This window comes from Heptranchias perlo, chromosome 2 (genome assembly GCF_035084215.1).
Source record: "Heptranchias perlo isolate sHepPer1 chromosome 2, sHepPer1.hap1, whole genome shotgun sequence".
In the NCBI taxonomy this organism is placed as follows: domain Eukaryota; kingdom Metazoa; phylum Chordata; class Chondrichthyes; order Hexanchiformes; family Hexanchidae; genus Heptranchias; species Heptranchias perlo.
Genome location: NC_090326.1, coordinates 64735150 through 64747340, shown reverse-complemented (window position 1 = coordinate 64747340; position 12191 = coordinate 64735150). Strand labels below are relative to the sequence as shown.

The 12191-nt window shown below is 43.3% G+C and overlaps 1 protein-coding gene across 1 annotated transcript in view; it reads left to right on the top strand.

The window, feature by feature from the left end:
- The window catches only part of dnah5 (dynein, axonemal, heavy chain 5), a 227265-nt gene that overhangs the window by 177077 nt on the left and 37997 nt on the right, over window positions 1–12191 (top strand). Inside the window, exons 66-68 of the mRNA XM_067995817.1 lie at window positions 4473–4587; window positions 7297–7487; window positions 9384–9505. Coding sequence (XP_067851918.1) covers window positions 4473–4587; window positions 7297–7487; window positions 9384–9505 — 428 coding nt within the window. The remainder of the gene's footprint in view (window positions 1–4472; window positions 4588–7296; window positions 7488–9383; window positions 9506–12191) is intronic.

The window sequence follows — 12191 nt, the reverse complement described above, 5'->3', positions numbered from 1 at the left end:
GTTACAGTTCTAAGTAAACTAATGTTACATTTATACACTGAAAACAAAATATCGCTGTGTTCCTCAGGCATTTGACATTTGCCCTGTAAAAAAGTAGCTAAAATCATGGAAAATCTGTGGTTAGATAAATAATTAAAGACAGGAGGGGCAACTTTCTCCCAGTCCCTACAGCGGTGCAATCTCAGTGGAGTGGGACTCCCGCTGTACCTGAGCTTCTGACCTCAGACAATTTTTCAAGGTCAGTTTTGTTTTAATATGTTAAACGGGATTTTTAACTGGCCCTGGAGAGAGGGAAATCATTGCTGTAGGACCCGGGAGTGCGCAACAGCGCAGCTGAAGGTATTTTATATTTTCAAAAAATTGGGGTAATCAATTGTGGTCAATTACACTTCGTTAAGGCCTCTAAAAATTGAAGATACCACTTCTTCTCACCTCACAGCAATGCTGAATACAGGATTGCACAGTGTTCCTAGCATCCAATGTTGCTGTAGCGCAAATAATCGGAAATTGTTGTTTGGTGTATTCTGGTAATTTGCATCTCATTATAATATGCCTGCCTATATTTGAACACCTGAGACACCCATCATCACCTTCGGGCAGAAATCCCAGAAGTGGCAGATGGGAGTCGAGATATTCCCTGCCTGATTTTCCTTCCCGCCCTCTGGAGGTTTTTTTTATTCGTTCATGGGATGTGGGCGTCGCTGGCAAGGCCAGCATTTATTGCCCATCCCTAATTGCCCTTGAGAAGGTGGTGGTGAGCCGCCTTCTTGAACCGCTGCAGTCCGTGTGGTGAAGGTTCTCCCACAGTACTGTTAGGAAGGGAGTTCCAGGATTGTGACCCAGCGACGATGAAGGAATGGCGATATATTTCCAAGTCGGGATGGTGTGTGACTTGGAGGGGAACGTGCAGGTGGTGTTGTTCCTATGTACCTGCTGCTCTTGTCCTTCTAGGTGGTAGAGGTCGCGGGTTTGGGAGGTGCTGTCGAAGAAGCCTTGGCGAGTTGCTGCAGTGCATCCTATGGATGGTACCCACTGCAGCCACTGTTCGCCGGTGGTGAAGGGAGTGAATGTTTAGGGTGGTGGATGGGGTGCCAATCAAGCGGGCTGTTTTGTCCTGGATGGTGTCGAGCTTCTTGAGTGTTGTTGGAGCTGCACTCATCCAGGCAAATGGAGAGTATTCCATCACACTCCTGACTTGTGCCTTGTAGATGGTGGAAAGGCTTTGGGGAGTCAGGAGGTGAGTCACTCGCCGCAGAATACCCAGCCTCTGACCTGCTGTTGTAGCCACAGTATTTATATGGCTGGCCAAGTTACGTTTCTGGTCAATGGTGACCCCCAGGATGTTGATGGTGGGGGATTCGGCGATGGTAATGCCGTTGAATGTCAAGGGGAGGTGGTTAGACTCTCTATTGTTGGAGATGGTCATTGCCTAGCACTTGTCTGGCACGAATGTTACTTGCCATTTATGAGCCCAAGCTGCATGCGGGCTCGGACTGCTTCGTTATCTGAGGGGTTGCGAATGGAACTGAACACTGTGCAATCATCAGCGAACATCTCCATTTCTGACCTTATGATGGAGGGAAGGTCATTGCTGAAGCAGCTGAAGATGGTTGGGCCTAGGACACTGCCTTGAGGAACTCCTGCAGCAATGTCCTGGAGCTGAGATGATTGGCCTCCAACAACCACTACCATCTTCCTTTGTGCTATGTATGACTCCAGCCATTGGAGAGTTTTCCCCCTGATTCCCATTGACTTCAATTTTACTAGGGCTCCTTGGTGCCACACTCGGTCAAATGCTGCCTTGATGTCAAGGGCAGTCACTCTCACCTCACCTCTGCAATTCAGCTCTTTTGTCTGGAGTTCCACCAAGGTGTTGATGTAGCTAAAGAAGAAAATCTGCTCCAGAACCTTTATATACTACAATAAAATCACTAATGTCTCTGGTGTCATGTGACATCTTACAGTTTAGCAATGTATTACTGTAACTGCATATGTTAGACCAATTCATAAGAATGTGCCAGATGCTCTTATAACTGCCCAGTAGCAGGTAACTACTCTAAAAGTTCAATTAAATGTATATAGTAAGATATATTAAGAACTTGCACAAGTGGAAGAAGAAAAATTATTTTCAGACAATGAAAATCCTCGCCTCCATGGTTACCCATCTGACACAATGGCCCTGATATTTACGGGGAGGCGGGGAGGGAACAGGGGCGCTTGTTTGCGGGGAGTGAGGGGGAGGAACCTGGAAACGCAGGGAAGGCGGAGGTCCTGCCGAATTTAACAGTAGAAACTCATTATCACTTTTTTATTCCATTTCCCACCCAGAAGCCAGCCAGGTTGAGAGGTTGGCCAGCTGTCGGGCGTGAAAGCCGGCTGCAAAACGTCGCAGCCAGGGACCGCTGGGGATGGTCCCCGGCAATTGGAAAAGATCGAGGCACGGTGGGAGGGGTCAGCAGATTGAGGGGAGGAAAGGAGGGAAAGATCTAGGCATGGTGGGAGAGGTCGGCAGATTTGTGAAGGAGCCAAATGTCGCAGGGCAGAAGGGGGGGGACGGATCAGCAATTGGGAGGGTGGGAGAGATCGCGGGTTTGGATGGGCAGATTGGCAGATCGCGGGGGGTCAGCCAATCGCAGCAGAAGATTTGCTTGAGGGCCTGGGGGAGGCACTCCTGCTCCTCTTGGCCCACAAGCAATGCTCTAAAAAGCACATACCTGCTGGATCCGGCTGCTCCCACCTCCCTTTAGCTGCCAGGTTTCCTGAGCTCTGGGAAATTCGTCTGGCTAGCGTTAAATGGCTGCCAATATCTGAGTTACAGAGTCTCATTTAATCATTATAATGATGGACCCGCCTCTCGAGAGCGGGTTTCTCGGACGCCCCTAAACCCACCGCAGTTGAACTGGAAGTAGGCGAGTTCATGGCGAGTTGGGGCCAGGTTTCACATATTTGCTTATTAAAACCCCCCATCCCACCGACTCTCTCCCGCCTATCATAGGTGGGGCAGGGGTTAAAATTCCTCCCAGTATTTACAAAACTTATAGACTGACCTTGTGGAATTTGTTATTCATGTTATGCAGCCACAGGATAAGACTCTGTCTTTTGCACTCCCACATAGAACTTCATGGCCAGAAGCAGATATTGGGAATGCAGACATGTGTCCAAATTTGAATTAATATTTGGAAGCTTACAGATCCGCGAATTGGCCACATGCCCAAATTCCCAATATGCGCTCCCATTGCATGAAGATCTGCCCCTGGAACACCAAAGAGAAAGACATGTGATTTCTTCTATTTATTCACATCCTCGCAGGTATACGTGCTGCTGACCAATGGAGCTCATCCTGTAGTGGGGCACAGCAGGCATCGTTCCATGTAGCACCACCTCGACTTCAGCAGCCATCAAACAAGGGATTGTTTGCTCGCCTCCTCTGTCACTTGCCTGCAGACTCATGCCCGCACCTTGCATTTCCTTCCCTTTTCAGTCCTCTGCCTCTTCAGCCTTGGAAAAGGCTCCTAACAGGTTGAGATTCCTTTTGAGGCTTTCACAATTTTTGTCTTTCTCCTGTGACACTTGCCTTTAATTGTCCCCAGCCTAAATTTGACTTGCAAGCTGTTTTTTTCTTGTGTACCACCAAAAACAGATTAATTAGGCATTCATTTCATTTATTGATTGCAGGAGCTTACTGTGCACTAAATTGGTTTCTACATTTGCTTGGACAGCAATAGTGATAGCACTTTGAAAGTAATGTCGCTATATAAATACAAGTTCTTGCTTTGCTGCAGATTAACAATATATGATTAGTTCTTATAGTTTTAGGATTAATTACTGTCTGTGTTTTTTATTGTAATTTTGGACAACATGGGGCTGAAAATCCACAGGGTTCGCAACCTGGCATAAGGGCCTCAATCAAAGTTCGCAGGTCGGGGAAGTGCTTAATTTAAATAACAGTGGCATATGACTGTCTTTTCCCTGTAGCTGTAAAATTAGCTGTCATTGCTGGTCCGGGGAGGGGATCTACCCTGGAAATAAAGTACAAGTGCCCCATTGGCCTCCTTTATAAAGGGACTGCATTTAAATAATTTTTAAAAATAATTTATCTTTTTCCTTTGGGAGGTCCAGGCCACAATCCAGCCACGTGCACTTAAGTGGGAACCATGTCTGCCAATCTGCTGGCCAGTAGGTGTACCTGCCGCTGCTGGTAGCGCACACCAGGCTTCTGCTAGGTCAGGGATACAAGAAAATCTGGCATTGGGAGTCCCTGATCCCACACTCTCCTCCTCTTGCGTCAATGGCCTTGTTTGGGGCAGGTGGAAGTTCACAAGGCCAGTCAGAAATTCCGGGGCAAGGCTATGGTCTGGCATGTCCTGGTCCTGACCTAATTTGCGGAGTTACAGCAGGAGTGCGCTGGAAAGGCCATGGATATTTGGCCCCTTTTATACAAGTGTCTTCATCTTGTTGTTGTTTTTTCATAGTTGCAACCAGAGGAAGTATCCTGTATTTTTTGATTACGGAGATGAGCATGGTGAATGTTATGTATCAAACCTCTCTACGCCAGTTCCTGGGGCTCTTTGACTTGTCATTATCCAGGTAATGAAACTCTTCATGAACAGATCTCTTTTGATAGTAGTGCACTGAATTTTAAATTATACTATGCTGTATTTTCCTCTATGTGTAAGGTTGAAGAAAATCACTTAACAAATGACTGCTGGTTTATAATGACTATTTAATAAAAGAATATTTATCCAACTTCACGCACACACAAAATATCGGTGACTTTTTTTGTTTGCAAACTAACATAATTGTTTCTAATTTTAGAAAAAATAACGCTGATCTTGAAAGTGCATACATGGTTCAAAATTTAATCATTTGAAAAGCTGCCTGAAGCAGTCCTGATCTAAGCCCAATAACCATTGTAGATTACAGAATAAAAATATCATTTATTTTACTATAACCTGTAAAATTACAGTTATCTTACAAACAAGAACGCGTTCATGTTAAATTCCTCTCTCCACTATGTTAATAGTGTTTACCCATTTATTTTAAATGGATTAATGTCCTTCATTAAATTAGCAGAGAGAGGAACCTGAGCATTAGCATTCGTACAACTAGATTGCTCATAGTAGTTTCCAGCCTTTCATGTTTTTAAAAATAAAATTGAAGTCTTTGTCTCCCTCTTTTCATACCGGAGAGGAAATGGTAATGGGGAAAAGAAGGCGTGCAGATCAGTGCAGGATCTCGCAGTGCCCCAGAATGCACCACCGAGGTTCTCCTCTCGCGTTAGAGGATCTAGTGCGAGCACAGCAACTTTGAACCGTCAGTAATCATTTTTCCAAATCTTCCCAATCCAAATTTTCACATCTCCCCACTTCCCCCTCAATGTAACTGCCTGAACACCAGACAGCTGTGACTTTCCCCCTTGGAAATTCTATTTTTCCTGGCTGCCATGGAAGACAAGTAGGAGCAGATTTGAAGGGAGAGAGCACGGGTGTGTCTGTACAGGAGGTGTTTGAACTCCACACGACTGTACCACCGCACCCCCCCCCCCCCCAGAGATACAGGGGGTGATTTTAGGAGCAATTGCAGGTGCATTAGGGGTGGGGGGGCTCCGAAAATCCCGAAAGTCCCGTTCGGGTTCGGAAGCCGGCTCCAACCCGCCGACTTCTGAGCTTTCCAGGGCAATTAAAGTCGACGGGATGACAGTTAAAGAGCCAAATGTAACTCACTGAGGTAGTTAAGGCACTTTACCTGTGACAGATTAAGTATTTAGAACGATTTTTAACTTGCCTGGGTGTTTTGCCCACTGCTTCTGACTCACACCTGGTGAAACCAGGCATGAAGGGCCGGATCAGGGAACAAGAAACTAAATAAATTAAATAAAAAACCATAGACTAAAGCGAAAACACTAAATGAACCTATGTTTGCACCCTGCTCCGATGTCCAATGTCTTCGGCTCCGATGTCCCCCTCTTCATCCCTCCCCGATGTCCCCCCAAAGTCCCCCTCTTCAAACCCCTGATGTCCCCCTCTTCACCCCCCTGATCTTCCCCTCTACCCCCCGATCGTCCCCCTCTTCACCCCCCCCAATCTTCACCTCTCCCCCTCGACCTTCCCCATTCTCCCCGCGATCATCTCCTCTCCCCCCAATCTTCCCCTCTCCCCCGATCTTCTCCTTTCCCCGGACCTTCCCCTCTCCCCCGACCTTAACCCCTCCCCCCGATCTTCCCCTCTCCCCCCCCCCCCCCGATCTTCCCCCTCTCCTCCCCCGATCTTAACCCCTCCCCATGATCTTCCCCTCTCCTCCCCCGATCTTCCCCTCTCCCCCCTGATCTTCCCCTTCTCCCCCCCGATCTTCCCCTTCTCCCCCCCGATCTTCCCCTTCTCCCCCCCCGATCTTCCCCTTCTCCCCCCCGATCTTCCCCCTCTCCCCCCCGATCTTCCCCCTCTCCCCCCCGATCTTCCCCCTCTCCCCCCCGATCTTCCCCCTCTCCCCCCCGATCTTCCCCCTCTCCCCCCCGATCTTAACCCCTCCCCCCGATCTTAACCCCTCCCCCCGATCTTCCCCTCTCCCCCCCCCAATCTTCCCTTCTTCCCCCCCCCCACCCCGATCTTCCCCTCTCCCCCCCCCCCCCCCCCACCCCGCTTTTTCAGTCAAGCGTCGAATCTTCCAATCTCCCCCCCCACCCGGCCCGGTCTTCCAGTCCAGTGCCAGAGGACGTCTCACTCTCTCCCTGTCAATCAGACTGGCTGCCGGGTGTGAACCCCGGAGAGGACGTTAATCATCAGCAATCACAACGCGATCGCGTCAGAAACGGTAAGTTTTGTTCATGTGGGTTTGCCATGCGCACCTTCACCCGCACCCCCCAACCGCTGCCAACCCGCCACCATTGTAAAAATCGAGCCCACAGAGTCAGAAATAGTTTTGAAAGCCTCATGGACAAGCAGTGCTGGAAGAGGCTGAGGATCCCGACGGAAACCATTAGGGAGATATATAGAATGCTCTATGCGGATCTCTAATTTGTGTCCCGATCAGCTGCACACAGAGGTATACAGAGTGTAACAGATGCATTATTTTTTCCTCTCTTCTAATGCAGGAGTGTATTACAACTGCCTTCAATTGCCTGTCTGAGTTCTGGAAATTTTTATGTAGAAACTTATGGTGGAGAGTTTTTGTCTAGCCATTTCATGAAACACTTTATTCCCTCAGCCTTTCTTATATATAAAATTTCCAACTTATGGGCAAGCTGATAACAAAATGGGAGGTTGTCTCTTTAAACTGAATTCATATCCCATCTTGCAGATCCGTCAGGAGTCCCATTACCAGTAAGAGAATAGCAAATATCATAGAACATATGACGTATGAAGTGTATAAGTATGCAGCCCGTGGCCTGTATGAGGAACACAAGTTTCTGTTCACTCTTCTCCTTACACTGAAGATTGACATGCAGCGCCATAGACTGAAACACAAAGAGTTCCTCACTCTTATTAAAGGTCAGAACATTAAACTGTCATTGTCTCACTACAAAAATGTTTATGTATGAATTTAAAATATTTAGTAAAAAGTACCTACAAGGGAAATATTTGAACTGATCTATATCGTTTAATTTAAGATTCTTTTAACTGATTTTGCTATGTATTCATTAGTCTTTGAATATTACAAAATGAAGTAACAATAATTTATGATTACATATAGTTGCTGCTGTAAAATTGCATATTTCAGAAACAAATGGAACCAGACAATTAAAAGAATATGGCTTGAGTGTCAACAGAGCTCAGTAGTAACACTTATGCCTCTGAGTCAGAAGATTGTAGGTTTAAGTTCCACTGCAGGACTTGAGCACATAATATTCAGTGCAGCCTTGGGAGAAAGCTGCATTATTGACGAAATTCAGGTGATGTTAAACTGAGACCCCATCACCTGTTCAGGTAGATGTAAAAGAGCCCATGGCACTATTCAGAAAAGAGCAGGGAGTTCCCCTGGTGTTCTGGCCAACATTAATCCCTCAATCAAATCACCAAAATAATTTAACTCATCATTCATCTCATTACTGTTTATGGGAGGGTGCTATGCACAAATTGGCTTCTGTATTTTCCTACAAAAACAATTATGTCTAATATTCAAGAAGTAATTAATTAATTGTGAAGTGCTTTAAGATGTCCTGAGCATGTGAAAGGAGCTATGTAGATGCAAGTATTTTTGTTTATGAGCTATTTCTTCCATTGAATGTCTCAACTTGGAATTGCCTGTCTTTAATCTGACCTCATTTATGGCAACAAAGTGCTTAAATTTTGGAGCTGAAAGAAAAACAAAGCTCAGTGAACCTCATTGTTACATTTGAGAGGTTAGGACATAAACTCATTCTGGCTGTTTCCAAGTGGAAACTTATATATATTACAAGTTTGAAATTTATCCATTTCTTTAAAATTGAGCATTTGCTATAAGTTCATTACAAAAGAACATAGAACAAAAATAATTTACATTTATATAGCACCTCTAACGCAGAAAAACGCACCGAGCTATTCACAGAGTTGTAAGGAAAAAACACCAAGCCAAATAGGGAGAGATTAAGAGGGATGACCTTGATCAAAGAGTTAGGTTTTAAGGAGGGTCTTAAAGGAGAAGAAGGAGATGGAGTCAGAGGAACAGTTCTTGGGGGTTGTAGGGCTGGAGGAGGTTACAAAGATAGGAAAGAGCAAGACAATGGACAGATTTAAAATTGCAAATTATTAAAATTTACCCTGTGGTTTGGATTTTGTCTCACTGAAGTTAGATTGCTGTTGTGTCTGATGGAAGGGATCCTCTTTTAAAAAAAATACAGACGCAATTGTGGCGATCACTAACTTCATTACAGTCACTACATTTCAAAACTATTTCATTGCGTGAAATGCTTTGAGGTATTCTGACGTGATACGGCACTATATAAATGCATCCATTATTATTAGTTATCACAGGAAAAATTGAGTGTTCTACTGAACTGCCCGTCTCCTGAGCTTCGTCACTAAAGAGGAAGAAAATCAAAAACTTAGCAGCAGTTTCACTGTGGTCACTTCTGCCATATTAAAAAAACAAAAGCACTTTTTGGTGATATTGCAGCCAGTCACTGCCAGGATGAAAATCTAGTCCACAATGCAATGTTGCAAATCAATTTGTCACACATTCAAAACGTCCAATGGGCACCCCACATACCTTGGAGCAACAAAGTGACAGTTAAGGTCACATATTATGTTAGTTTCAGATTTTAACTCGTAGCTGCTTAAAATCAGATATATCCCTCAATCTAGATTTGACTTCTCACTAAAGAAATAATTTTTCATATGTGAAGCGTATGAGTGAAATGTTATATATATACGTAACATGAAACTTTGTAACCTTTATACATACTACAGGTGGTGCTTCATTGGACCTTAAGGCTTGCCCTCCAAAACCCGCTAAATGGATCTTGGATATGACCTGGCTAAACCTGGTGGAACTTAGTAAACTCGGGCAATTTGCAGATGTCTTAGACCAAGTATGTTAACAACTGATAAAAGTATACACAGCTGATTACTTTGTGTGATAAAGTTGATTTGAAGTATAAACAAACAAGATCCTGTTACCGCTGCCCTCAGACACCAACTCCCCATTGATCCTGCTCACATGCTCTGTGATTCACTCAAACTGACTGACCAAATCCCCTGGAGTGAATGTATCTATGCAGATGCTCACAGCCGATGGAGCGAGTGACGTTGGGTGCGGTGAGGTGCTAGCTCTTCAACTTCAGTGGTAGCTTGGGCTGGTTCATCAGTGGGATGTCAATAGAAACAGTGCTGGCTGCAAGGCACCCCTTCAGATAGTGCTGACTTGGCAGTACACTGTGTGTATACAGTGAATGCCTGTAATAAAAATGTGATTGAGTATGGGGAGAACATTAGCAGAAAAAAGGACAACTTAGGAGACAATATCAACTTAAAAGAAAAGGTTTATACAAATGCAAGGAAAAGTGGAAATTATCAATGGACTGGGAGAGCTATAAAAACAATAAAGGGATCTAAAGGAAGTAATAAGAGGTGCAAAAAAGGGAATAAGAAAAAAACAACAAAGGGATATCAAAGCTAACAGCAGAAGTTTTTATAAATATATTAAGAGAAAGAAAATGATAATGAGGAATGTGGGCTCATTAAAGACAGTTGCAGGCAAAACTATAATGGATAATAAGAAATGGGTTCTTGGTATCCGTTTCCAAACAGGAGGAAGGAGACAAAATACCAGCGGTACAAGGGAACCTAAAAATAAGTCAAGGGGAGGAACTTAGTGAATTTAATATAAGTGAAAAAAATGATAATAGAGAAAATAATGTGCTCGGCTCCCCATTATTTCTAATCTACTAAAGCAAACTGTAAATAAATTTGCCTTTGATGAAAAAATAGGGAGAACAATGGAAACAGATGATGCAGAAAAATATTTGCAAATTGATTTAGATCATTAATGCAAATGGGCAGACACATGACAAAGGAAATTTAACATTGATAAATGTAAAGGACTACAAATAAGTTTTTTTAAAAATGGGACACAAGTTTTCAATTAATGGAATTGAATTAAAGCACAGAGATTAGAAAGAGATCTTGGAAAATAGTTAACGATTCACTTTCAATTACTATGTAATGGTTGGGAATCAATCGTAAAAGGTAATGAAGTATTAGGATGTATAGCCAGAACAATAGAGAACAAGTATACAGAAGTTATTCTGAGGTTTTACAATAACTATTTAGAATGTTGTGTTCAATTTTCATCAACTCATTGCCTAGGCATTGAAAAGGTACAGAAAAGGGTGACAAGACCGATCCCAAATGTAAAGGGGGTTAAGCTATGAGGAAAGATCAGAGAAGCTAAAGCTTTCCCGTTCAGAAAGAACGTGCAGAGTATAAAATTGTATAAATAAGGTAAACCTTAATCATACATTTTATTTAAACTTCATAGTATGCCAAGAAAGTGGGAGCAAAGAGTATAAATGGAAATTAATGAAAAGTAAATTTAGAACAGATATTGGGTTAAACCTCTTTATTTAGTGGTAAGCATTTGGATACCAAATAAACATTGGGGTTATTCCACCAATCTATTGGTGATAGATTGGGAAGCTTCATTAAAAGGCATGACAGTAGATAGGCAATGGCTAACATTTAAGGAACAAATGCATGAATTGCAACAGTTATACATTCCTTTCTGGCGCAAAAACACAAACCATGGCTAACAAAAGAAATTAAGGATAGTATTAGATCCAAAGAGAAATCATATAAAGTTGCCAGAAAAAGTAGCAGGCCTGAGGATTGGGAGCAGTTTAGAACTTAGCAAAAAAGGACCAAGAGATTGATTAAGAGGGGAAAAATAGAGTATGAGAGTAAACTTGCAAGGAACATAAAAGCAGACTGTAAAAGAAAAAGATTAGTGAAGACAAATGTAGGTCCCTTACAGTCAGAAAAGGGGGAATTTATAATGGGGAACAAGGAAATGGCAGAGCAATTAAATAAATACTTTGGTTCTGTCTTCACGGAAGAGGACACAAATAACTTCCCAGAAATGCTAGGGATCCAAGGGACTAGTGAGAAGGAGGAATTAAAGGAAATTAGTATTAGTAAAACAATTGTGCTGGAGAAATTAATGGGACTGAAAGCTGTTAATTCCCAGGGCCTGATAATCTGCATCCCAGAGTACTAAAAGAGGTAGGAATGGAAATAGTGGATGCATTAGTTGTCATCTTCCAAAATTCTACAGATTATGGAACAGTTCCTGCAGATTGGAGGGTGGCAAATGTAACCCCACTATTTAAAAAAGGAGGGAGAGAAAACAGGGAACTATAGACCGGTTAGCCTAACATCAGTATTAGGGAAAATGCCAGAGTCTATTATAAAGTATGTGATAACAGGACATTTAGAAAATATCAACGGGATTAGACAAAGTCAACATGAATTTATGAAAGGGAAATCATGTTTGACAAACCTACTGGAGTTTTTTGAGGATGTAACTGGTAGAATAGATCAGGGAGAACCAGTGGATGTGGTGTATTTAGACTTTCAGAAGGCCTTTGATAAAGTCCCACATAAGAGGATAATGTGCAAAATTAAAGCACATGGAATTGGGGGTAATATACTGGCATGGATTGAAAATTGGTTAACAGACAGGAAACAGAGAGTAGGAATAAATGGGTCTTTTTCAGGGTG